This window comes from Capsicum annuum, chromosome 5 (assembly GCF_002878395.1).
Source record: "Capsicum annuum cultivar UCD-10X-F1 chromosome 5, UCD10Xv1.1, whole genome shotgun sequence".
NCBI classification, from domain to species: Eukaryota; Viridiplantae; Streptophyta; class Magnoliopsida; order Solanales; family Solanaceae; genus Capsicum; species Capsicum annuum.
The window spans coordinates 2818379-2844313 of record NC_061115.1 but is presented as its reverse complement, the minus strand read 5'-3'; the positions used below and the strand labels follow the sequence as shown (position 1 = coordinate 2844313).

Sequence of the window (25935 nt, the reverse complement as noted above, 5' to 3'; positions counted from 1 at the left end):
AACTGCCTAAAATTCCCAACTTGCCCACAGCATTGCCACCATTACCAAGTACTATTGCATCTTTGCCAACACTTCCAACAACTAATACACCATTGCCATCTTTGCCTACGCTGCCCTCTGTTCCGAAGATGACTCTGCCACCATTGCCCGCGAATCCTCTTCCCAACATGCCATCACTTCCAAACATTCCTACACTTTCACCTCCTCCATCCAACTAAATCACGCGGCTTCTAACATTTTACCTGTGCTCTTGCTCTTCCTTTTTCTTTTATAATTTGTCTTCTTAATGTTTTTGATTTTGTAACGATGACATCTTATCATTTATACTCAATCTATGAGTGTTGTGTGTTTGATTTTCCAGAAATAAACTTGACATTCACTTCAAGTAGTAATATTCATCAAATGATAGACATCATCACCAACGCAAACCAGTAACGTGCATTACGTGTGTGCACTTTACTTGTTCCATTCACTTTCACGTAAAATTTGATTTTGGCTGAGTTATGCGTCCTCATACTTGAGTGAGAATAGTCTTTATTTGTCAAATGACATTTGTGGGTCCCATGTTATTTCTTGAAAGTGAAATTAGTGCTACTCCCTCGGTTTGTTATACATGTTTGAACAAATTGGATCACAAACATATTGTCACGAGCCGAGCCGAGACCCTGGCCGCACAAGCATCCCGAACCATAAAGGCTAGAGCGTCATTTTCCAACTGACAGTCATATACACAATTCATATACTCTAAAGAAATGCAGAAGAAAAAAAAAACATAGCAAAACGAAAACATGGTCATTCTCTCAATCCAACTAATCATTATGAATAGAAGAAGTTCATAAACATTCAGAAACATTTAACACCAGTTTGCGAAATCTCTAATAATACGTGAACGACATCTGTCTGAAAATTGGGACAAGGATCCCAGTCGGATCATGAACTAAACATCAAATATCAATGTTCCATAACCAAGGCCTTCCGAAATAAGGGAGGCTCACCAGCTGCAAACTTCTGACATCCCAATCTATTGCTTAGCGGGACCCCGGGATTGAGCCTCAGATCTTGAAATATAGGGGGTCAATACAAATGTACTGGTACATAGAACAATCCAAAAACAAAATACAGTTTTATATAATATAGGTGAGAGCATTTCATAAAACATGTCAGCAGAAAACATTTGAAAACACATGGGCATAATCAGTAGGTTTCAAAACATATGTAAGAATCTCAACTTGACTCTTTGTCTTACTTTTGAGTTAGGTGGTACACCCTACATCTCTATAATCCCACGGGATATATGGAATCCGCCCTTAACTCAGCGGTGAAGCCCCTAACCCAAGTTTGCCACAAGGGTCGGAGTCTCTATCTCTAATACACCAAAGGGCACAAGGCCAGCATAAAATCCCTATCTTGGGACATCATAATCCGTATCGGCAAAACACGGTATCTAGCAATGAGTCCTTAAACGCGAATGCCTTCTTCGGGAAACCACCTAAATCTCTTTAAGCCCATTTTTAATATCATTAAGACATGCATCTTTTGAAATCAAAATCTGAAAATCTTATTCTGTTGTGGCATTTCATTACAGTCATTTCATTCAAACAAAATGTTTGGACCACCAAATCATTCAAACAGTACATGAGAATTTTTCTATCGAAATACATGAACTTATGCAAAGATTCTCTCTTTCAATTCATAAACATATGGTGGTCATTTACTTTGTAGAAAATCATGAAATTCTTTCAATAATCATCGTAAACATTTACCAACAATAAAACATCCTCTCTTCAGTTCACAACCAATCTCAAATCATTTAACACTAGCCGAAAAAGCATTTATACCATGCTTCTAAATATGAAATTCATCAATTCATAACATGTGAAATCAATGGGTGTCATAATAAGAGAGTGAGTATAAATGTCCATGCTCTCAATTCAACTTTCAAACTCAAAATGCATACATACATATATACGAGTAAAAATCAAATTTAAGGAAAGTCCTCAAGACCAAGCATTATTATCAAAAAGGCTTCACAATGCATACTTGTTAATGCAAGTTCAAAAATCTTTCGTAAATATATGATTTCTTAACTTTAAAACTTACTCAAAATGATTACAATATACCCATGAAGTTTAGGAAATCCCTGCGTACCTTAGGTCACTTAGTTTGAAGATTGGAACCCTAGTCTTGACTCTTTTAAAGAAAATCTTGAACTTAGGGGTTGGATTCTTGATCTTTGAGGAAGAGTTAGGGTTTACTTTTTGAGAGGAATTGCATAATGTTGAGCATATAATGCCCTAATGACGTCTTAATCTATTGTTATCATGATTTGGGGCTATAGGGAACGACGAGGCTAACCCTCAGAATTTAAATACGCAACTGAAACCCATTTTTTGGACTCACTGCGATGCGACAGAGGTCTCATCGCTATAGGCACCGCGATACGGTGCAATTGTGGTGACCTACTATTTTCAAAATCCAAACACGTCCCAAACCTCATCCGAAAAATTCAAAACTTTTCTGAGACATCCCTTTTACACCCCTGAACATGAATCAACTCAAAAATCTATATCTCGGGGTCGGAAAGATCAATTTAAAAATTATTGAAATTAATTTAACACTTAGAAAAATTTCTGGTTGTAAGCTCTCTATGCATTCTACTAAGCGTGGTGTGAAGTCGAGAATGCTATGGGGTGTTACATTATCCCCTCTTGGGGATCATTCATCCCTGAATGATGACTCGGGTCACAGACAAGCACGATCTCAAGCATACTAAGGAAAAGAGAGAGAGAGAGTAGTATATGATTTGCACCTTCAATATCATCATCCATAGTTTCAAAAAGAGCAAGTTACCTTGCACGCATGTTATCCTCCGACTCCCAAGTAGCTTCCTCGACTTTTTGATTTTTCCACCTACTTCTTAACTTCCGAACTTAGTGATCGAAAATGGCAATAGGTTCTTCTTCAGAGAGTCTTTTACCTTAATCTCCTCTACAAGAAACACCGGGGAATGATCTCTAATACACTTTTTCAACATGGATACATGAAACACTGGATGAACAGAAACCAGACTCGTGGGCAAATCTAAACCATAAGTAACCCCACCGATCCTCCTCATAATCTGATATGGTCCTATATAACGAGGACCAAGCTTTCCTTTCTTTCTAAATCACATGACTCCCTTCATAGAGGGGACCTTTAGAAATACCCAATCATCAACCTCGAACTCCAAATCTCTCCTTCTAACGTCGACATAGGATTTTTGGCAACTCAGAGTTGTCTTAAGTCGCTCTCTAATGATCTTCACTTTCTCCATCATCTGATGAACAAGGTCAGGCCCAAACAATCGGGTTTCACCCATATCATACCATCCTATCAGAGACCTACATCTCCTCCCATAAAGTGCTTCAAAAGGAGCCATCTGTACACTGGAATAGTAACTATTATTATAGGTGAATTCTATCAACAGTAAATAATCCACCCAACTACCCTTGAAGCCTATCACGCAGGCCTTCAACATATCTTCTAAGGTCTGAATGGTGTGTTCTGCCTGCCCATCTGTCTGAGGGTGGAAAGCGGTACTTAGGTTCACTTGGGTGCCTAAACCCTCTTGAAAAAATTATCAAAACTACAAGGAGAATTGTGTACCTCGGTTGAATATAATAGACACAGGAGCACCATGCAAATGGGTTATCTCTCGAATGTATAACTTAGAATAGTCATCCTCCGAATAATTCGTTCGTACTGGAAGAAAATGAGCGGACTTAGTCATTCGATCTACAATCACCCAAATTGAGTCATATTGGTTCTGGGACTTCGGGAACCCCATATGAAGTCCATATTAATTATCTCCCACTTCCACATAGGTAAAGCTATCTCTTGAGAAGTGTCAGCTGGTCCCAATTGTTCTACCTTGACTTGTTGACAATTCAAACACTTAGAAACAAAATTAGCAACATCTCTTTTCATATTATTCCACCAGTAAATCACCTTAAGGTCATGATACATTTTTGTATAGCCTAGGTGAACAACATACCTCGAAGTGTAAGCTTCATCAAGAATTCTTTTCCGTAATTCATCCATATTCGGTACACATAACCTATCTTGATACCTCAAAATTCCATCACCTCTAATTTCAAACGCCATAAACTTTGTTAACCAACATCTTTCTTAATTTGCATCAAAATGAGGTCCTCGGCCTGTTTCTCCTTAACTACTGCTGCTAACTCCAAGTCGTGGGTAGGATAATTCTTTTCGTGCACCTTTAACTGCCTAGATGCATAAGCTACCACCTTACCATCCTGCATAAGCACACACCCAAGTTTCACTCGAGATGCATCACAGTACACAACAAAGCCCTTTGTACCCTCGGAAAGGGTCAAAACTGGTGCGATAGTCAAATTGTCTTTCAGTTTCTCAAAATTATTCTCACAAGAGTCAGACCACAAAAATTTCACCTTTTCCTGAGTCAATTTAGTAAGTGGAGCAACTATTGAGGAAAAACTCTCTACGAACCTTCTATAATACCCTGCCAAACCCAAGAAGCTCCGAATATTGGTTGGAGTCGTGGGTCTGGGCTATTTTCTCACTGCCTCAACCTTTTGGGGTCAACCTTAATTCCCTCACTAGAAATAATGTGCCCCAGGAAAGCGATAGGACTAAGCCAGAATTCACATTTGGAAAACTTTACATACAACTCATGATCTTTGAGGGTCTGAATGATAATTCGGAGGTGATTGACATGCTCCTCCTCACTCTTAGAGTAGACCAAAATATTGTCAATGAAGACTATGACGAACAGATCTAGAAACTGACAGAACACCCTATTCATTAGGTCCATAAAAGCTGTAGGGGCATTAGTCAGTCCGAAGGACATGACTAAAAATTCATAGTGGCCATATCGAGTTCAGAAAGCTGTTTTGGGAACGTCAGCCTCCCTAACCTTCAATTGATGATACCCCGAACGAAGGTCTATTTTAGAGAAATATTTAGCACCCTGAGGGTGGTCAAAGAGATCATTAATTCTAGAAAGAGGGTATTTATTATTTACGGTGACTTTGTTCAGTTAACGATAATCTATACACATACAGAGGGAGCCGTCTTTGTTATGCACGAAGAGTACGGGTGCACCCCGGCAGGGGCGGACCTACGTTGAGAATAGGGGGTGCACGTGCACCCGCTAGCCTCGAAAAAAATTCTGTATATATACTTTGTATATTTTTATATATATCAGAGAATAAGGGTAAGTTCATATCATGCACCCTCTAACAGCTTCTCTGGGGCTGGCCAGATGGTCTAGCAGTTGCTTTAAATATTTTCCTTTTACCCTAATGACTCATGTTCGAAACTCAATAACAACATATCTTTATTGCTCCTCCTTTTTCCAAATACATGTTATGCACTGTCTGCAGAATATTGTTGTTTTCTATGCACGCAACATATTGTTGTTTTCTATGTTTCCCCTTCAAATGTACAAATACATACATACATATATATATACATATATATATATATATATATATATATATATATATGTTATTAGTAGTCACTTATTTCACTTTTTTTCTTTTATTTATGTTTTCTAGACGTTATTTACGTATTTTTATTTTATTTTAAAATACAAGCTTCCCTTCAATTTTAAAAGATAAATTTTTTCTATCTGATACTGTATAATATTTAGTTTACTTTTATCTTGTGATCATTAACTTATTTTTTATTTAAAATATTAGCAATTTAAAATTTATCATAGGCTTAAATCAAATGCTTCCCGTAGCAATCATCTCGCAAATAAATTTCTCGAATTTCATATTTTCCGAAAACTTTCTATTATTGTTCAAAGTATAAAAATGCATTAAATTTAAGTACGATGGATAACACACTTATGTCATATTAAATTTAATTATTGATATTCAATAATATTAAAATTTTTCTTATAAAATGCTATAATAAATAAGTTTTCAAAGGACTATATGTAGAAATTTGACACTATTAATTATAATATTTGAATATAGAAGTGCACCCGTCAAGCTCAAATCCTGGGTTTGCCTCTGCACCCCAGGGTGAAACACTAGGACGGATAAAGCCCTTGTCAAGAAGATCTTTTAACTATTCTTTCAACTCTTTTAATTTTGCAGGAGTCATTCTGTATGGCGGAATAGAAATAGGAAAAGTGCCCGGCAACAAATCAATGCCAAAATTTATCTCCCTATTAGGTGGTATCCCAGGGAGATCATAGGGAAAAACTTCTGGGAATTCATTAACTACGTGGGATAGACTGGAGGAAAGGACTTTCAGCATTAGAATCTTTGACCCGAATAAAATGATACAAACAACCCTTGGATATAAGTTTACGGACTTTGAGATAAGATATGAATTTCCCCCTAGGTGATAAAGAATATCCCTCCCACTCTATTATTGGTTCATTTGGAAAGAAGAAAGTGACTTTTCGGATTCTACAGTCTAGTATGGTAAAACACGAATGTAGTCAATTCTGTCACACCCATTTTTTAACTCGAAAAGGTATTATTTTTACAGTTTGAAAGGATTTTTATTATTAAGGTGACAAAATGAAGATTTGTTCCGAAAAAAGATTATTTTTATTTTTCAAAAATCAAAGTCGCCACTTGGCATAAATCAAGTGTGCCAAGTCACCCGTGGATATCCTTTTCAAAACGGTTTTGACTCTAAAACTGATCCGCGAACATAGATTCTGGCTAAGGAATTCTGTTGACCAAGGGGAAAGTATTAGGCACCCCTCGATCCCGTGGTTTGACCACGGTCGCTTAGTAGAGTGTATCGGCTAATTTTGACACTGAAAATGTACAAACCACAAAGAAGCATGTAAAGTAATCAAACAACCAAACAAAGCGAATAAAAGTATAGTGTTCAATCCAATTATACAGTCCAAAAATAAAAAAATGAGAAAATAAATCCTATCTAACCTATACTAAACCTAACTACACTCCTAGACTTTACCCGATGCCTCGGGCCTTGCTCACGATCCGCCTTCGCCAACATGATACGTCGGGGCATTTCCCGGTAAATAAATACATCAATCTTCGGGGCATTCCCCAATCAAATGAATACATTTTTCAATTAAACACAATAAACTAGGAAGAAACATTCATACGCACATTCTAACATTCAACCAAAACAACAAGTTTTAAACTTTACCTACCCGAACCTATATTGCCTATCCGTTTCAACCCATCGTAAATCTATCACGATTCATACCAACAATAAATCAAAATTAAACCGAATCTATCCTTTTTGTCAATTTTTCAATTCCATCCCAACTTCCTTTCTATCAATCCATTAGAACATGATCAAATTTATTCCTCAATCCACCAAAATCAAACAACCAAGCATCATGATCATAACATCAACATAAACAAAATCCAACAAACCATAATCACACCACTCATAATCGCAACCAATCCAAACAACCAACCAAATATATATATAAAAAAAAGACGAGTTAAGAAATGGACCTCGATAGAATGTTTTGTCGATAATAAAGAAACCCGGGACAGGAATCCTCGAACGGAAACCTCCATAGTAGCACAATCCACTCGGTATCAAGAATGTACTACCCGAACGGCGTGAGAATAGACGAACCCAAAACCCCAATCAATACGACAGAAGATCGAAAACCGACGTAGCTTGAGCTCCGGTGAGCTCAGACGAGACAAAAAAAGACGGACCAAAAATTCCAGCGATCCTCACTATTTCTCGGCCAGATTTGCTTTGAAATCAGTGGGGACGAAGAAGATTCAAGAACTTTAAACTCAAGTCGATCACAAGACCACCTGCAGACCAAATCCGACGTAAAGGTTCACTGAAAAAGCAATCGACACACCAGATTTACCCCGTTATCCCCTTTCCCGTTCACCTCCTCTCTCGATTTCACTCTCTCAGCATCGATTCGCTGTCACATCTCTCTGATTTCATCTCTCTCTTTCTTAATTTCTCACCCAAATTCCTTTTTCCATTCACCTTCTCTCTCGATTTCACTTTCTCTATCCCTTTTTTTTCTGTGTATGCGTCTGATTTAGGGTGTGTAGGTGTGAGAGGGGTGTGTGTTCTTGGTATTGTGTGTGCAATTTATGCCTCTCTCCTGATCTGTGTGCGTATGGTGTATATGGCGTGAATGATGGTGAAGAAGAAGTGAAAAGGAAGCCCACTCTGAATGGATGATGATGATGTATATATATTCACTTTCCAATAAATGCATATTGAATGAGAATTGGGGAGTGGTCCCCTCTCTTTTTTTAGGAATAGGACCATTCCAGGAATATTCTCCTTGGGGCCCATACCCTTTTTTGTTGTTAATCAATTGTTATGGAAAAGAAAAAGGTAAAGAAAACGTGAATGGGTGAGGGGTAGGGTAGGTGGGTAGGGGTATGGGGTGGGGTAGGTTGTTAGGATTAGGTGTAAAATTGGTTAGGATAGGTTTGTTATTTTTTGTATTTTTGTATGGTATAATCACATGGGTGAGAGTGTATGATAACAAGAAGTGAAAAAAAATGGATAAATTGGATTTTGGGAGGGTCAAAATTAGGAGTCTATAAATTCATTCCTAAAATAGCATCAAAGTCAATCATATCAAGCTCTACAAGATCTGTCATCATCTCACGATCATAAACAGACACAACACAATTCCTATATACCCTCCTGGCTACAATAGAGTCACCAACAAGAGTGGAAATAGAGAAAAGTTCCGAAATTTCAGGCTCAAAACCAAAACTAACTGTCATATAAGGGGTCACATAAGACAAGGTAGATTCGAGATCAAGTAACACATACACATCACGAGAGAAGATTTGTAATGTACCCATAACAATATCTGGCGAAGCCTCTAAATCCTGACGGTTAGATAAGGTATATAACCAATTACGGCCGCCCCCAGTAGCTGAAATGGTTCCTTTGGGTGGTGGTGGGGCTGTGGAATTAGTTTGAGACTTAGTACCCCCAACATTTCCTCTAGCTGACAGACAGTCTCTTTGGATATGGCCTGCCTGACCACAATCATAGCACACCATCGTACCAAAATGACACCTCCCTGGGTGACTTTTATCGCAAGTCCCACATCGTAGGAATGGCCGATAGATTGCGCTATACTAGCCTGGGACTGTGTACCCTGCACTTCCAATCCATTATTAGGCTGAAGATTCTAAAACCACTGATAAATTGAAGGTCTGGGCACTGGGTAGCTAGCTGAAGGTTGAACATTATTCCAAAGCTTTTTATTAGACCACTTATTACCCTAGTTACTTCCTTGGAGCTAACTGTTATTCTGGTCTGTAGACCTGGCCCTTTTTCCTTGCCTTTCTTTTTCTCTTACCTCAGCCAGCCTTTTCTTCTGCTCTTCAACCTATTGCATATGAACGAACAACCTGGAGAAATCCATATCTCTATTCAGCATTGCTTCCTTGTCCTCCGACACCAGATCATCGAAGAAATCGGATACAAACTTTCTCATGCGAACTCTCATATTACCCGTCAATTTTGGAGCATAACGGAACAGTTGGGTAAACTTTAATATATACTCTTTGACACTCATTTTTCCTTGTTTCAAGTTCATAAATTCTTCAGGTTTTGCTTCCCTCAATTCCTGGGGAAAGAAACGATCCAGGAAAGCTTCCACAAACTCACCCTACATAGAAGGCTCAACATCTTTACCCTTCGAATCCTTCCACTCATTATGCCACTGGTTGGCTACATCCTTCAACTGATAGGCTGTCAACTCAACCCTTTCAATCTCATTAGCATGCATAATCCTGAAAATTTTCTCCAGTTCATCAATTAACCCTTAAGGGTCCTTCTCAACCTTTGTATCAGTAAACATAGGTGGGTTCAACCTCATGAATTGACCAACCTGTGTAATCTCAGATGAACCAGACACAGACCCTGCATCTTCAGACCGACGGGCATGAGAAGCCACAAGCTGAACAATCATATACATAGACTGTCGGAACTCAGCATTAGAGACTTCTCTCTGGGAAGGCTATGCACAGTTAACTCTAGATCGATGGGCCCTAGGTGGACTAGTTTGAGGTGGAGGGACTCCGGGAGTGGCAACAAACACTGGGGTTCGAGCTCTATTACGGGTCCGCATCCTATGAGTAAGGCGGACATCCTCAGCTTGGGTATTATGTTCGTTGGATCTACGGGGAGGCATGATCAATTTCTGAAATCAAAGAAATCATTGGTTAGAGGGCATTCAGACTCTACAGCACGAACTAAATCATGAAAGAAAAGAGAGATATTCCTAAACGCCTAGTAGCCTCCTCCTTATTAGTGTGGCGCGCTACACACCCATAAAAAAGACTCTAACCGACGCAATTTCGCAGACACCCTGGGACCATGAATTGTGTTCTGATACCAAGTTATATCCGAGCCGCTCCTGTGTCAGCCCTGTCGATGTGGGCCAGAGTTCAAACTGAGTTTAGAAAAATTTCGTTAAAGCGGGGCAAACCTCAGTCCTGAGTCTAGACAAATCCCATTCGGTGGGGCAAACCTCAGTGAGGACGTTGAGTCTATAAGAAGGGGTGTATGTGACACCCCAACTTAGTATAAGGAGTCCACATCGGCAAAACACAGTAGGGATGCTGGGTATATAAGAAAGCCTTACTCCCTGGTGACGTGTTTTAAAGTCATGCGGGTCTGGGCCCAGAGCGGACAATATCAGTAGTGGACTGGGGAATTGCATGGGGTCTCTCGGGCCTTGATATTTGGGGATGCCTGTCGCGGCCAGGGCCCCGGCTCAGATCGTGACACATATATATATTAGTTAACAACTATTATTTTCTTTTAAAATCTACTTACTGATGATAGAAAATGGAGTAAAGGCATGCACATTGCACTTCTTTTTGTTTTCCTGCAATCAATTGTCATTTCATTGAGGTAACAGTTGAAACTTTTTTTAATTACTTTGTAAAGATGAAAATTTATGTAAATATGATAAGTTAATATATATGTTTATATTATTTATCTGAAACTACAAAAATCACCAAACACCACGAACAAGAACACAGACAAACCATGATCAGTAATTTGCAGGAATGAACGAGAATATGTTTATTTATCCTCAGAATCGTATGATTCAGATACCTAACGAAATGAACGAGATATTTAAAAAGTTTGTTTTAAAATTTGAGGACTCATAAAGCATAGATTACAACACTATGAATGGAATTTGGTGTAGCTAATTACTTTATAATATATAGTTGCATCCAAATAATGATATTTATGCGTCCATCCACTAATGTGGGAGCCTCACAGCCGCACAAGGTGAAAGCAAAATAATAATCATATGGACGGTTACTTTAATTTTAATTTATTAAAAGGGCATGCATTGTAACTAGAGAAATGATTTGTACTTAGCAGCTAGCAAAATCAATCATGATGTGATGAGATAGCCACGATTGCCTCATGCAAAAAGGCTTGGAGAATCAAGGCACATGCACTCAAATACAACAACATATCCTAGTCCATAAAATGGTGTCTGACTCTGAAAAGAATAGAGCGTATGCAAATAATACCTTTATTAATCGAGATCAATGGGCCTGATCTAATTTTTTAACCGGGCCGGTCCATAGAGCTCCTTGAACCAGACAGCCCAGCATCGAAACCTGGCCCCAAATCCCTCCTCCCACCCCACCCCCGAATCAGACCGATCCAGGTAGCATTTTGGGTTGGTCTAATTGGACCGCATCCAATGGTGGAGCCAGAATTTTCATTGAGAGATTCAGAAGTAAACATACAGACTAGTCGAAGGGGATTCACATACGGACTAGTCGAAGGGGGTTCAACATCTATAATATATACATAAAAATATTTTTGACCGTGTAAAAATAATATAAAAATAATATAATTTTTCGTCGAAGGGGGTTCGAATGAACCCCCTGTTTGCAAGGTGGATCCGCCACTGACCGCACCGGCCTGACCTGACCCAATTGACAGGCTTAGATGAGGTAGATATGTTGTTTTCTATAGAAACTCGGTTCAAGATAATAACAGGCTAAAAAAGACGTAATGAAAATATAAGAGACAATAGATAGTAACAAAAGCAACAAATAGTAGCAGACAGTATGCTCATGCACTCAAATACAACAATAACATATCCAACGCAGTCTCGTAAAATGGAGTTTGAAGAGAATAGAGTGTATGCAAACAATATCTATATTCCATAGGTGAGGTAGAGATGTTATTCCGGTAGAAACTCAATCTAAGACAATGACATACTACAAGAGACGTGATAAAAATACAAGACACAATAAATAATAACAAAACAACAAATAGTAGCAGAAAATATGCACGTGCACTCAAATATTACATTTTTAAAAATTAATGATGTTCATGATATGATACAGAAAACTTCGTTATAATAATTTTGATTTTAGCTTATATAGTATAAGAAGTCGATATATATGATTTATGATTTTATTCGAGTTTAGTATAGTTTACACGAATGAAGAATTGTGACTTTGACAACAGTGAGAACTATTATTATGAGTGAAAATAGTGCAATTATCTAAAAAGAAAAAGAAAACACATGTACAACAAAATTATTATCTAACTGAAAGTTTAATTTTAATCTTGTGGTATCAAATATGCTATGTGGAAAGTTAAAGTTAAAGTATTATAAAAAAAATAAATTATTCATTTGGAAACGGACTAAAAAAGAAAGTATATCGTTCCTTTTTAAACGGAAGGTGTAATATTATTATGGTGTCTTTTCATCGAAATACGGGTTATCTTTCAAAAATAAATCGAAAAGTGGCTAACCCGTGCAATATTTACCATGTTTGATGGACAGTGGCAGTATTTGCTCCTTTTGAAGCCCAAAAGCAAATAATGGGGGCCCAAATCACCAAACATCGTCACATTGGGGAAAAAACCTATATATACAAACTAAGATTGTTTATTGCAACTTATAACAATATTTGTTAGATTGCAAATAATAGCAGAATCTATATTAAAAATTATTTTAGAAAAAAAAAATCTTTTTTTATATAATTATTGAAATCCTTAAAAATAGAAAACAGTTAACCACCAGATATCATACAGCCTCCATTTTCTCTCTAAAACATTTTGTTCTTTTTTTTCAAAAAGAGTTGTGTCCTTCTGTCTTTCCTTTTCTATACTCATCTTTTTCAACAAAAAATCAGAGAAAATATAAACTTGTCATCTTCTTCATTCATCAACACAGAGAACTACTTGCAACTCATAATTCTTGCAATTCTTTTTCTTTCAAATCAAAATATTTCAATTGAAATGCATATTTGTGTAAATTGAAATAAATTGAATGCACAAATAAGAAAAAACACAAAAAGGATATAAATTAAGGCAGTATGGATGATGCTTGTTTACATTTAATAATGATACAACATGGAGGAAGATGGGATGCATGAAGCAAAAAATACCTCACAAAATAAAATATAATTGTTGTAAATTTTTGTAGAACAAAAAAAAAATCTCACTTTACTGTGTTTCACGTAAAAAGTTTCGTATTTGTAGCTATGTAGCTATGTTTTCAAACTAGTGATGTTGAACTTAATGCAATAGAAGATTGTAGCAGTTTTTTTGTTTGAATTTATGATTATTTATGGTGTTTAATTTATTTTTTTTTCTAATTCTTGTGGCAGCTCTTACTCAAACATTAAACAGGAAGACCCAAAGATTTTTGGGTCGATGAAAAAGTATAATGAGTTGATAAAAATTATTGCAACTCAACTAAAAATAGATACTAATTATGTATAAATTTAAATTAGATAGATAGTTAATGATAAATTTCACCAATCATCATACACAATGATATAGACGTAAGAATTTATTTGGATAAAAAAAAATAGTTTCAGATTTCTTCATTAAATATAAGATAATCAAATATAAGCCAAAACAAAATAAGATTGATTACAGTAGAAACAAAATTCAAAGCTGCAATTTCGAAAGTAATTTATTCAAAATCAAGTGCCTATAATGTTGAGATATGAAAAAAAAATTGAGAATACAATGGAAAAGAAGCGTGTATTAAATAAGAAAATAAAAAAGGCTCAACACCATATAGCAATTAATGAAAAAGAAGTGTGCATTAAGGAATTGGATAGAGTAAAAGAGTTTACTTCCTTTGAAAAGAGTAATAAAGTGGGTAAAAAGAAAAAAAAAAATACACGTTTATCTATGTTATTGGGAAGAGATAGACACAAAAAAAACTAAGATAAATATTAAATCATATCAAGTTAATTTAAAAAAAAATAATAATAATAATAATAATTTATTAAATCTGCTATAACTTGTAATTAAAATCACAGTTCAATAATTACTTAAAAATAGTGTTACATGTTGTAATAAAATATCTAATAACAATATAGAAGATAATTTTCCCTTGTACATTTACTCCATTCCCAATTGTAAGGCCATTTCCACAGCCCAATTATCTATCATATTGTATTATTTTGATGAATACAATATTTGACTATACTGTATGTTTTTACGGTCGTGGCATAATGCCACACAACCTACAAGAAAAATAGAGTAAGAGGTAGAGCTATTATTAAAAAGTAGAGTAGAGAATAAAATAAGATTATTAGATAATAAACAAATACAATATGAGAAGGAAAAAAAATATAACAACGCAATCACAACAAATCGATCATTACATAATGACGGTTCAAACACTGTCAACAACAACAACAAATAATGTATTCTCACCAAATAGGGTATAGGAGGATCAAATGTGCGTAATCCATACCACTAACCCCCAATAAAATAGAGAGTCTGTTTTCGACAAACCCTTGCTTAGATTTAAAAATCAGTATAAAAAGATGTAATAAAAAACAAAAAAAAAAAGGTGGACTATCACACTAACAAAGAATAACGAAAACAAGACACCCACACAGAAGTACTATAAATTAGGGCAAACAACATACATCTCGATAGTTTGGAGCTTAGTTACAGAAAATTCCGACATTTTGCATAATTACTGAAAATCTCAATTTTAGGTATGTCGAGATACATAATTAGCTCTGGATACATCCAACGTCGATACATTTTTTCCTTTGTAAAGATACATAATTAGCTCTAATACATTATGTTTTATTCTACATTTATCGAGATACATAATACATCCAATGAAATACATTTTTTCCTTTTTAAAGATACTTAATTAGCCCTCGATACATTTTTTCCGATTTTAGGCCCGTCGAGATACATAATTAGCTCTCGATATATCCAATGAAGATATATAATTAATCAATTTTTTTTAATTACTTTGTAAAGATGAAAATTTATGTAAATATGATAAGTTAACATATATGTTTATATTATTTATCCACCACGAACAAAAAACACAGGCAAACCATGATCACGTTAGCCGATTCGTTCACAGCTGGATTGAGCTGAAATTTGAATCGATTGTTCCTAACATCTTGATCTTTGATATGAACGGCAGAGATTGAATTTGGAGGTCCACATACATATATCCAGGAAAATGTTGAACAAGAAAATAACTTACTTTTTTTGAAATTGTTTCTTAGCATAAATATGTAGCCCTATATAATTACGCAAGTGACGTTGCAAAATCTTGGAGGATCTTAGTAGCACAATTGGTTGGCTACCTGAACTTTCACCTTATTGGTGAGGGTTTGATTCCCCATCTTGTAATCTCCTGCCTCGTTTTTCCCTTCCCTTACCCTCGATGTAATAAAAATATATTTTAAAAAATGACGTTGCAAAATCTTCAAAATAAGTGGAGTTAAGTTATCTTCACATAATTTACTAAGCTTTAGTCTCATATATTATGTAACATATGTTTGAGTTACCAGTAGTTTCTACTCACTCTTAATTCTCCAAGTGAAATTCCATTTGATTGTAATACAATAGTTATGATCAAATTTGTTCAAAAGTAAGTGTGTGTATGTATGTTTGTATGTATGTATGTATGTATGCATGTATGTATATATGTATGCATGCTTATCAAGAACATATATTGGACAAATACACACGGATAAGTAGTAGACGTACACTTTATTGAATTAACACAAATGACAATCGATGTATAGGATTCAAGAACCTATAACATGATACATTACATCGTCAAGAATCACATAAAATGTTTAAAAACTTTATTCTTAAGAGAAACACGCGATAGAGAGACCAATCGGTTAAGACAGGTAAAGATCACGCGGTTGGAAGCCACAAGATTAGTTGGATGGAGGAGGTGATCGTGTAGGAATGGTTGGAACTGATGGCGTGTTAGGCAGAGGATTCACCGATGGTTTTGATAGCAAAGTCATCTTCGGAACAGAGGTCAATGTGGGCAAAGATGAAACACTACTTGGCAACAATGGCAATGGGGGGATCTTTGGCAAGTTGGGAATAGAAGGCAATTGTGGTAGTGTTGGCAGAGGCAATGACGGGATGTTAGGCAAGTTGGGAAGTTGTAGTAAGCCGCGAGCAGCTTAACTTGTCGATATGCTTGATAAGGACAATAATGCTATGATCACGAAGAGGATTGAGCAATTGCTATAAGAAGCCATTGTGTTGACAATTTGATCAATTGCTAATTTGTTTCGCGAAAATTATGCTAGCAATGGAAGTTGTAAGTTCTGTTTCAATGTGAATGAGTTTGATCATTTACTAAAGAGTACATATAGGGAAAGTCGTCGAAAAACTAGCAGGATTATATGAAATATGTGTGGTGAAGATGCATGACAACTCTATTACTAATTGTTAGTTCACTTTCCTAAATGTTGGGCACAACTCTAAGATGGAAATAGTTATGTTTGGTTCACCTTCCTAAATGTTTGGATCAATCATATTTGATTAACTATCGACTCATGTACCAATTAAAAAAATCGGTTCTTATTACTTCCTCTGTTCCAATTTATGTGATTCTATACTTCCCTTAATTGATTTATAACTACACAAATGTTGATGACTTGCTTTGCACCATTGCCCAACATGCCCAAATGCTCTGTAGTCCCGAAACTGACTCTGCCACCATTGCCCAACATGCCATCACTTCCCAACATGATTCCTACACGTTCACCTCCTCCATCCAACTAATCTTGCAGCTTCCAACCGCGTGATCTTAACCTACTGGCTCCTACCACGTGATATTTTCTTCTTTTAGTCTTCTTTTATGTGATTCTTGACGATGTACTGTATCATTTATACTCTTGTCAGTGCTATACATTGATTGTCATTTGTCTTAAATCCAATGCAGTGTCTATTACCGATTCATCTATACTTGTCCAATATATTTTCCTGATATGAGAACATCAACATACGTACATTATTTTGAACAAATTTGATCATAACAGCTAGTATTTTGTACTTTGACAAGGTCGATTTTAGTAGAACAGTGGCATACAACTTATAAACTGTTGAACATATTGCAATGTTAATAAAGATTTAACCTAACTTCAGAAAGTCACACTGAAAGATATTACAAAATAAATAGGCATAATACGTAAACAAACACTCAAAGTTGGTCTCAACCGGCAAGGAAGCACTCTAACAACTAAACACTCCAAATCATTCTCACTGTGTTTTGTACATCCGATGTTGATGTGACAAATTTTGGAGGTGTCTCGAGATCATTTTGTTAGTTGGCCAATGTTCAATTGACACAGCGGAGATGAGTTGAGGCATCTAATATGCACTCCAAAAGTTGAAATACTTACTTGCCACGTAATTGTTGTTATTAGAATACTTTCAAGAAGGGTAAAAACTTATCCGTTCCGATTGTTTACACTAAACTGAAGAATGTATGATATGTGTGGGGATATACACAACTATCACTTAATCATGATTAATTAATGTATACTTTCACTTCATTAAATCGCTTAATTATGGTAAATTCCATTGGTTCGGTGTTTTGTTCGATATTTTTGGTGTGAACTCTACAAATTATATTAGAAAGCAGTATAATAATTTCATGTGCATTAGATTAGATTCCTCAAAAAAAATAAAAATTGAATGATCATATAAATTGATTTGGTAAATACTCATCTGTAATCATGTTTACACCTAATTAGACGATTAACCTTAAGAATCAAACAATGTAAGTGAAAATGCATATCACTAAAGCATTAAAAGTGTATATGCAAGACGTATGTCTTACATTCATTGATTTGATATAAACACTCAATACATATAACTTTGTACCAATAATGTGAAAACTAATTGTTTAACCAAATGTGTTTCACAATATTGTTGAGCTGATTAGTTATTTGACCATCAAATATTAGGCCAGAAAACATATCTCCTAGGTAGTTGAACTACATTGGAAGGACCAACAAACAACAGTCCTATACAAGAAACTATTAGCAAAAATTTAAGAAAAAAAAAACAATAAACAAGTTCATGAGTGTAGTTGGATAGTCGAGATAGTTTCCCCCTTAACCAAAGTTTCAGGTTTGAGTTCCGGAATAAAGAAACCCTCAGAAGGAAGCGCTCCCCTTAACAAGTCCTACACGACGTGAATCTGGATTAGTCTAGCTAGATTATTCCAAATACTCAGTTGTCCACCAAATATGGTTGATCCAAATTTCACCAATGCATAACTACTCTTAGAAAGTTGGTGCATGTTCCTCAAACCAACATTAGTCACGAAAATTAACTAACAATAGATCTAGAGTATTTAGAATTTTAAACGTATGCTTCTTCACCAAATCTTTGTAGTCCCTCAAAAAACTTTCCCTATATATACCTTTAGTAAATGATCAATCTCAAATAAAATCAAAACACAACTTAATTTCCTAGTGAAAACAAAGCAATTTTAGAGCAAATTAACAATGGCTACTTCCATCAACTGCTCAATTGTCTTCGCGATCATAGCATTATCGCTCTTTTCAAGCATATCGACAAGTCATGCTGCTCGTAGCCTACTTCAACTTCCTAACCTGCCAACAATCCCATCACTGCCTCAACCAACAATGCCACAACTACCCAATATTCCCAACTTGCCTACAACATTGCCACCATTGCCAAGTGTATCATCTTTGCCTACATTGCCTTCTATCCCCAAAATGACACTGCCTCCAATGCCTTCCATCAATCCTCTTCCCAACATGCCATCAATTCCAAACATTATTCCTACACTTTCACCTCCTCCATCCAACTAATAACTATCATCTTGCTGCTCCATCCTACTATATTAGTCGTCGTTTTATGTACCTTAGTTGTTGTATCGTTTTTTTGGGAATACACTGGATATGTTGTTGTTGTTGTTTTATGTTTTGATTGTGAAATGAGAGTTTTATGTAATATTTCTGTTGCTACTAATTATTTATGTTTCTTTTGTTTATCATTATTATTAAAAGCTCTTTCCTTGACTAGTATGCATATTTTAGAGGTAGTTTTCGATGAGAAGCGACTCAATGAAATTGATGACTTAATGCCAAACTATATAGTCTTAAATTTATTTCATAAATTCATACAATAATGAGAGACAAAATTTATACATAAAAACTACAACACTAGATATTTTTATCCTTGTCATCAAGCTAAGTAAAAGCCTCTTGAACAGTAAAAAATGAATTGGCCATTAAAACATTTGTGGTATCACTTTGCTTTTGAACGTTTTGATCGATTTTACATTTTTTTTTAAATTCAAATTAATGAAATTTAACAAGAAGAATATACTAGCAAAGGTTGTGGTGGCTAGGTAAGTACCTATTTATCCTTAATAAGAGACCTTATAGACGATTCGTTAATTTAAATTTTTGGATTCTTAAATTCCAGGACAATGACCTCAAGTATTAGTAAGTAGTTGTGAATTGAATTTCTGAATCAAAGCTATTGGGTTCATCCAAAATCATATGCAGGGGGACCTATTCATTTTTGGGGTGCTCTGACATCCATTAAACTCGACGCGAAATCGTTAAAATTACATAAAAAATATACGAAAATAAGTATATAATGTATAAAAGCACCCACCGAAACAAAAAGTTAGATTGGGTGCATTGGCATTTAGATTGCCCCTAAGGTTCTTCATTGGAAGGGATTCTCGGGTTTGAATCCCATTGAGGTGAATTTTTATTTTTTAAAATTTTTAAATTTTTTAAGCACCCACTATATATCCTTAAATCCTGGATCCATCACTGCTCATATGTTAAAGCCTAACTCCACCTGAGAGGTCTCAAGTTCGAGATCTGGAAATATAGTCGTCATATTGAATGGTGACGGGTCCTTCCCACGTGAATATAGATTAGTAGAGTCCAAAACGGATACCGAACATCACACAGTAGATGAAAAGAAAATTCTTGAAAATGATATTGAGAAAAATTAACAATGGCAACAATAGTCGCTTTGGCCGAGTGGTTAAGGCGTGTGCTTGCTAAGTGCATGGGGTTTCCCCGCTAGAGTTCGAACCTCTCATGTCTGATGTTCGTATTAGTATTTTTTCAATTTTTGTAAACGTCTGATGTTAGTTTTAATATTTTTTCAATTTTTCTAAATGTCTAAAAAGGGCAACCCAGTGCACTAAGCTACCGCTTTGCGCGGTGTCGGGGAAGGGCCCCACCACAAGGGTATATTATATGTAGTTTCACCTTTTCTGCCAGAGGGTGTTTTCAAGGCTTAAACCTGTAACCTCCTGGTCACATGACAACAATTTTTGTAAATGTGTGATGTTTGTATTAATATTTTTTCAATTTCTGTAAACGTCTGATGTTCGTATTAATATTTTTTTTTCAATTTAGTAAACGTCTGATGTTCGTTTTAATATTTTTTCAATTTTCGTAAATGTCTGATGTTCATATTAATATTTTTTCAATTTTTGTAAAAGTCTGAAGTTCGTATTAATATTTTTTCAATTTTTGTAATGTTCGTATTAATACTGGAGCCCGATTTTGAAATGCTCTCCATCGCGTTCGATGTATCATATTCTATATTAATACTGGAGCTCGATTTTGGAAAAAAAGCGCACACAAAAAAAACTTGCAAATTATTAAATACTTGGTTTATATACAATTTCTTTTAATCTTTTTTTTTTTTTAAATGACGCTTCAAAATTTGGAAACAATTAACTTCAAGTTCTTATTTTACCTTTAATTAGTAACACACAAATGTCATGTCATGTTTAAGGAAAATGTTACTAGTAAATTCCTAATTATTTTTGTTTTGCTACAAAACCTAAAAAAATAAAAAAGTTCGTTGTTTGGTAGGCATGCAAACAAACAAAATAATTTTTGTTCTCGAAGTGAACATCAATCTCTTAAATTTTTAAAAGAAAATTAAACTAATTAAAAACTATATATAAAGAGTAAAAAAAATTAATTGTAATTAATTATATTTAAACAATATAACAAGAATTTATGATCAAACAACAGTATACCAATAGTTATTCAACTGAGTGTGTCATATAAATTATAAAGTGAACACAAAAAAGTAACTAATCACGAGTAACCTATCATGTCAATTGTCAAATTGGTTTAAAATAAGAAAATTTATTTTCTATTCATTGGATCTTGTGGTTAAATTATTCTTTAATTTATGTCAAATTGACCAAAGTAAAATAAAATTTAGGAGTTTGATTTGTGACACTTCATAGTTCCTACTTCTTGAAAACATTATTAAAATGGTCTTTCAACCAGTCGCGTGGCGGAGTCAGAATTTTTATTAAGGGGGTTCAGAAGTAAATATACGGACTAGTCGAAGGGGTACAACATCTACTACATATACATAAAAATATTTTTAACCATGTAAAAATAGTATAATTTTTCGACGAAAGAGATTCGAATGAACCCCTGAATTCAATGTGGCTCCGCAACTGCACACACGTCCTACGTATCAAATTGTATGAGATTGGTTATGTACGAAGTATGTGTCTACTTGTGCAATTTTATGATAATTTAAATGTCTACTTGTGCATATTTAAAGTTAAACGTAAATATAAGATGAGACCTGTTAAAAGACATATTTATGTATTATGAAATTGGTCTAATAATTTTCGATGGCTTCTATACTCCACAAAAGCTAAATGGTGCACTTGGTTGATTGTAAAGTTATTTACTTATAAAGTAACAATAATCAATATTTAGTGGTACACTCATGTTATAAAAATTCTGTATCTATAACATTATTTTTTATTGATTGTTTATTTTATTGTCTTAAATAAATATGATACGATAGAATAAAAATAATACTGAATTGTGTGCATTAAAATACGAATAGTACGATCAACATAAGAATAGTACTGAACACGATAATATTAATTATACATAACTTGAACACTCTATCAAATAAGAAACTATAAAATACCAAAGCTAATACCTATATTATTTTCTCTAATACCTTCAACCAAATTACTCCACACTTAATACAAATCCAAAGAGTAAATTAATCATACAAACACACTCAATAGAAAACAAAAAGAACAAGAGCCCAAAAAAAAAAAAACTTAATAATGTACCACTTTACTTTTTTGGCCACAATTGACATCTCTTTCAATTTTTGCTCATTATGTCCACAAATCTTTGACTCTTCAGAGCCGTCAGAACAGTTTGATGTACTAAAGCTTTCACTGTACGTGAAGTTTGAAAAAGGTTCGAGCCACATGTCCAAAAATCTTTGTAACTTTAAAACTTTCCAGGATAGTTCGGTGCACTAAAACTTTCACTGTACGTGAAGTTCAGAGAAGGATCGAACCACGATAAAATTATCCATTTTGTCAAACATAATTCATTGGTCCCCCAAGTAAACGTGGCCTTTTGTTCCCCAACAAATCTTGGCCCATATTTTGTGGGCCAAAATTATTTTTATCCATAACCACTTTCAATGCCCTTCTTAATTGCACTAATAGCCCATCTTTGCATCCATTTTCTAACAATTCTAGCCACAATACACACTTAATTCTCCCTCCTACTGTTGACATTTCTGCCCTTACAACTTTACATTGTACACTATTTAATGCCCTTTTTAATTCCATCATTATATCTGGCCTATCCTCACAACATATTGATGCTTTTATTATCAACGTTTCGTTCGAATTATCAGTACTGTTATTATTACTACTACTACTATTACTACGACAGTAACTTATATTTAATTCGTCCGATTCACTCGGAAACATTACTGTCTTCATAAATGTCGTGTGATCCTTGTTGTCGTCGTTGTCGTCGTATTCAGACATTGTTGTTGTTGTTGCTTCTAGTTCTGATGTTGTCTTTTTTAGCTCCCTTACACACCTAACTGCCTCTGCTAGTAAAGAGGCCTTGTCTGTCTGCCAATTTTTGGATGAATAAATGAAGTTAGAGAATGTGACAAAAAATAAAAATGGTCCCTTATGTTTAGTATATAGGTTTTAAATAGTTCCTAAAGTATGTTCTGAATAGTTTTGTTCATAGAATATTTAATAAATTTAGTTTGTTAAATTTTATGGTGAATGTAGAGAAAAAAAAAGATTAAATCATAAACACTAGTAAAATGTCACCAATCCTAAACAGAGTTATCTGATATTTGTTAGTGGTGGGAGTTAGGTGGCAGGTATCCCGTGGCAGGGACCCAAACACCATGATTATTCAAAAAAAACATAACAGAACAGAAATTACACTTTAAAAAAAAGTCTCAAATTCTAGAAATAAACCAAAAATAGCAAAAACTATACCCGAAATACGAGTTCCTTCTAAATCCTTTTTTTTTTTTTCCGAGAGTTACTGTTAGATTTAACACACAGAGTTTGTTAAATATTTGATAAAAGAAAACTAAATGACTAAAACTGTTTAGTGCATACTTAAGAAACTATTTTTAACCTACCCCAAATACAAGGGGCGATTTTCATCATTTTCTAAGGGTTGTTATGTAAAAATTTGTCATCGAGACTCAAATACGAATCAAGAATTTAAACTTTACACGTTCAAAGTAAAAAATTTCATCAAAGTACATTTGATATATTGAATTCACACATATTTGTTATTTTTATTTAGTGAAAATTAACGAACATCATATACAGAATTTGAGCAAAAATTATCGAATTTAAATAAACATATAACTTGTACCCTACCACACCGACGTTGTCAAGACTAACGTGTAAAAGTTACCTTTTTGAGCGTGAAAATATGGTATTATTTCAAGCAAGACATAATCATTATGAAAATTATTTTATGAGCAACTACTATAAGAGGGTATATTTGACTAAATTGTATATTTCTTTTTATAAATAATATTTAATAAACTATTATTTTTTTGAATAGTAAAAGTGGAATTAGAAAAAAATAATTAATATCTTCTTGGTTTTAAAATGACAAAGGACTTAATTAAGTGATAGAAAAAAGGGAGTCTCGGAGCAATGAAAAAGTTGTCGCAGTAGGACCTATAGATTATGAGTTGGAGCCGTTAAATCGGTCATAAATGCTAATATCAGGATAGATTATCTATGTTGTGTACCCTTTAAAAGGTGTGACTCTTTCTCAGACCCAGCACGAACACGGGATACTTAGTATATTGGACTACCCTTTTAATTAGAGTTTAAGTATTGTGCACAGTCGGTATACAAAATATTCCACATTACCAGGTAAACTGACACATAAAATTTAAATTCTTTAATGAAGTGACAAATAATCTAAGTACACAAAACTAACACAGGATTGGAACATATAACTTTTAGGAAAGAAAACAACTAATTAGTCAAAAACATAATAATGAAAAGAATCTAAAACTATACACTAAATTGCAATTTAAGAAAAAACTCCATTTTACTAACAACATGTGAAACCTATCTATCACATATTCACTTGTTGTCTGGTGTGTAAAAGCAAAAAAGCAAAGAAACTATTAAGACCTAAGGGCTTCATGATTATTGAACATAATAATACATCTATTTCAAGTTCAAAAATATTAGAGTAAGACAAATTAGTAGATATCCAGATGCTGGCGAATTCAGAAATTTTCAAGAATATTCAATATTTAATATACACGTATAAAAAATAATATTTGAAATACATACACGATATAATATTTCGATTTAGAGCGTTAAACTGATCATCTTTAAACAAATTGGATTATGACGTCGTATATATTACCAAGACGTCATAATCCAATTAGTATTCATAAACACAGTAATGAAGTCAGAAATTCCGTTGATATATATATATATATATATATATATATATATAACCTACATATATACATGCATAAGACAATTTTACGGTAAAGGTGCTCAACTAACCACCCTAGCATGTGCACCACCTCCAGCGCACTGACAGAGGTGGTAAACGGATTGAATTATGATTCGTTTATTGACTCAACTAAATTCAACCCAACCCGTCCATTTGCCGGCACTAAATTATGACGTATAATTATGAGTCAAAAAATTACAAAAAAAAAAAAAACTTACTTTGATAGTGTTGGGAAGGAGAGTTCTAAGAGTAGCAAGATGTCCATTAATTCTTTTTCTTCTTCTTCTTTCAGCTTCACTATGACTTTTATTTGCTGCAATTGCTTTAGCTTCAGCCATTGATCTTGGACTAACACTTGAACTTTCAACATAATTAATATTATTATTATTATTAAACATTTGATCACTTGATGATGAATTTATAAATTCATGAAGAAAATTATTATATGAATCTGAACATGTATTCACCCCTAGTTCATAAAAACTTGGAAATTGATACATTTTTTTTAAAAGAAAGTTAAAGGTGGAATATAATCTTGATGAAGAGAAAAGGAAGAATATATGATGTAACAAAAAAAAAAGATTGTTGATTAAGAAGTTTTTTTTCTGAAAAATGTTCTGAAGATTCTTTGACAAATATTCTTCACAAAATTTTTGGTCAGAGATATTGATATGACTGAAGTTAAATTTGGATTCTCTTTTTTTTTTTAACTAAAATTTGTGAGTTTGGTTTGTGGTATGAGCAAGTGAGAAAATGAGATAAGTTTGGTTTTTTATAGTAGTTGTAGTAGTAATGTGTGGAAGCATAAAGC

At 34.4% G+C, this 25935-nt stretch overlaps 2 protein-coding genes and 1 long non-coding RNA gene across 3 annotated transcripts; 1 reads left to right on the top strand and 2 right to left on the bottom strand.

Annotated features, from left to right (window-relative positions):
- Nucleotides 1-795: 795 nt before the first annotated feature.
- On the bottom strand, nucleotides 796-8207 carry LOC124898667. Its single transcript, XR_007055379.1, has 2 exons — nucleotides 7488-8207; nucleotides 796-1088 (listed from the first exon to the last, which is right to left on the bottom strand). It is a non-coding gene; the product is annotated as an uncharacterized LOC124898667 (long non-coding RNA).
- A 10593-nt stretch (nucleotides 8208-18800) lies between these two features.
- On the top strand, nucleotides 18801-19130 carry LOC107871522 (protein PELPK2-like). Its single transcript, XM_016718473.2, has one exon. It carries the CDS (start codon nucleotides 18801-18803, stop codon nucleotides 19128-19130), a length of 330 nt encoding a protein of 109 aa, XP_016573959.1.
- A 3052-nt stretch (nucleotides 19131-22182) lies between these two features.
- LOC107872270 (transcription factor bHLH30) lies at nucleotides 22183-25935 on the bottom strand. The gene is made up of 2 exons (XM_016719030.2): nucleotides 25343-25935; nucleotides 22183-23230 (listed from the first exon to the last, which is right to left on the bottom strand). Exons 1-2 carry the CDS (start codon nucleotides 25622-25624, stop codon nucleotides 22679-22681), a joined length of 834 nt encoding a protein of 277 aa, XP_016574516.1. The 5' UTR covers nucleotides 25625-25935; the 3' UTR covers nucleotides 22183-22678.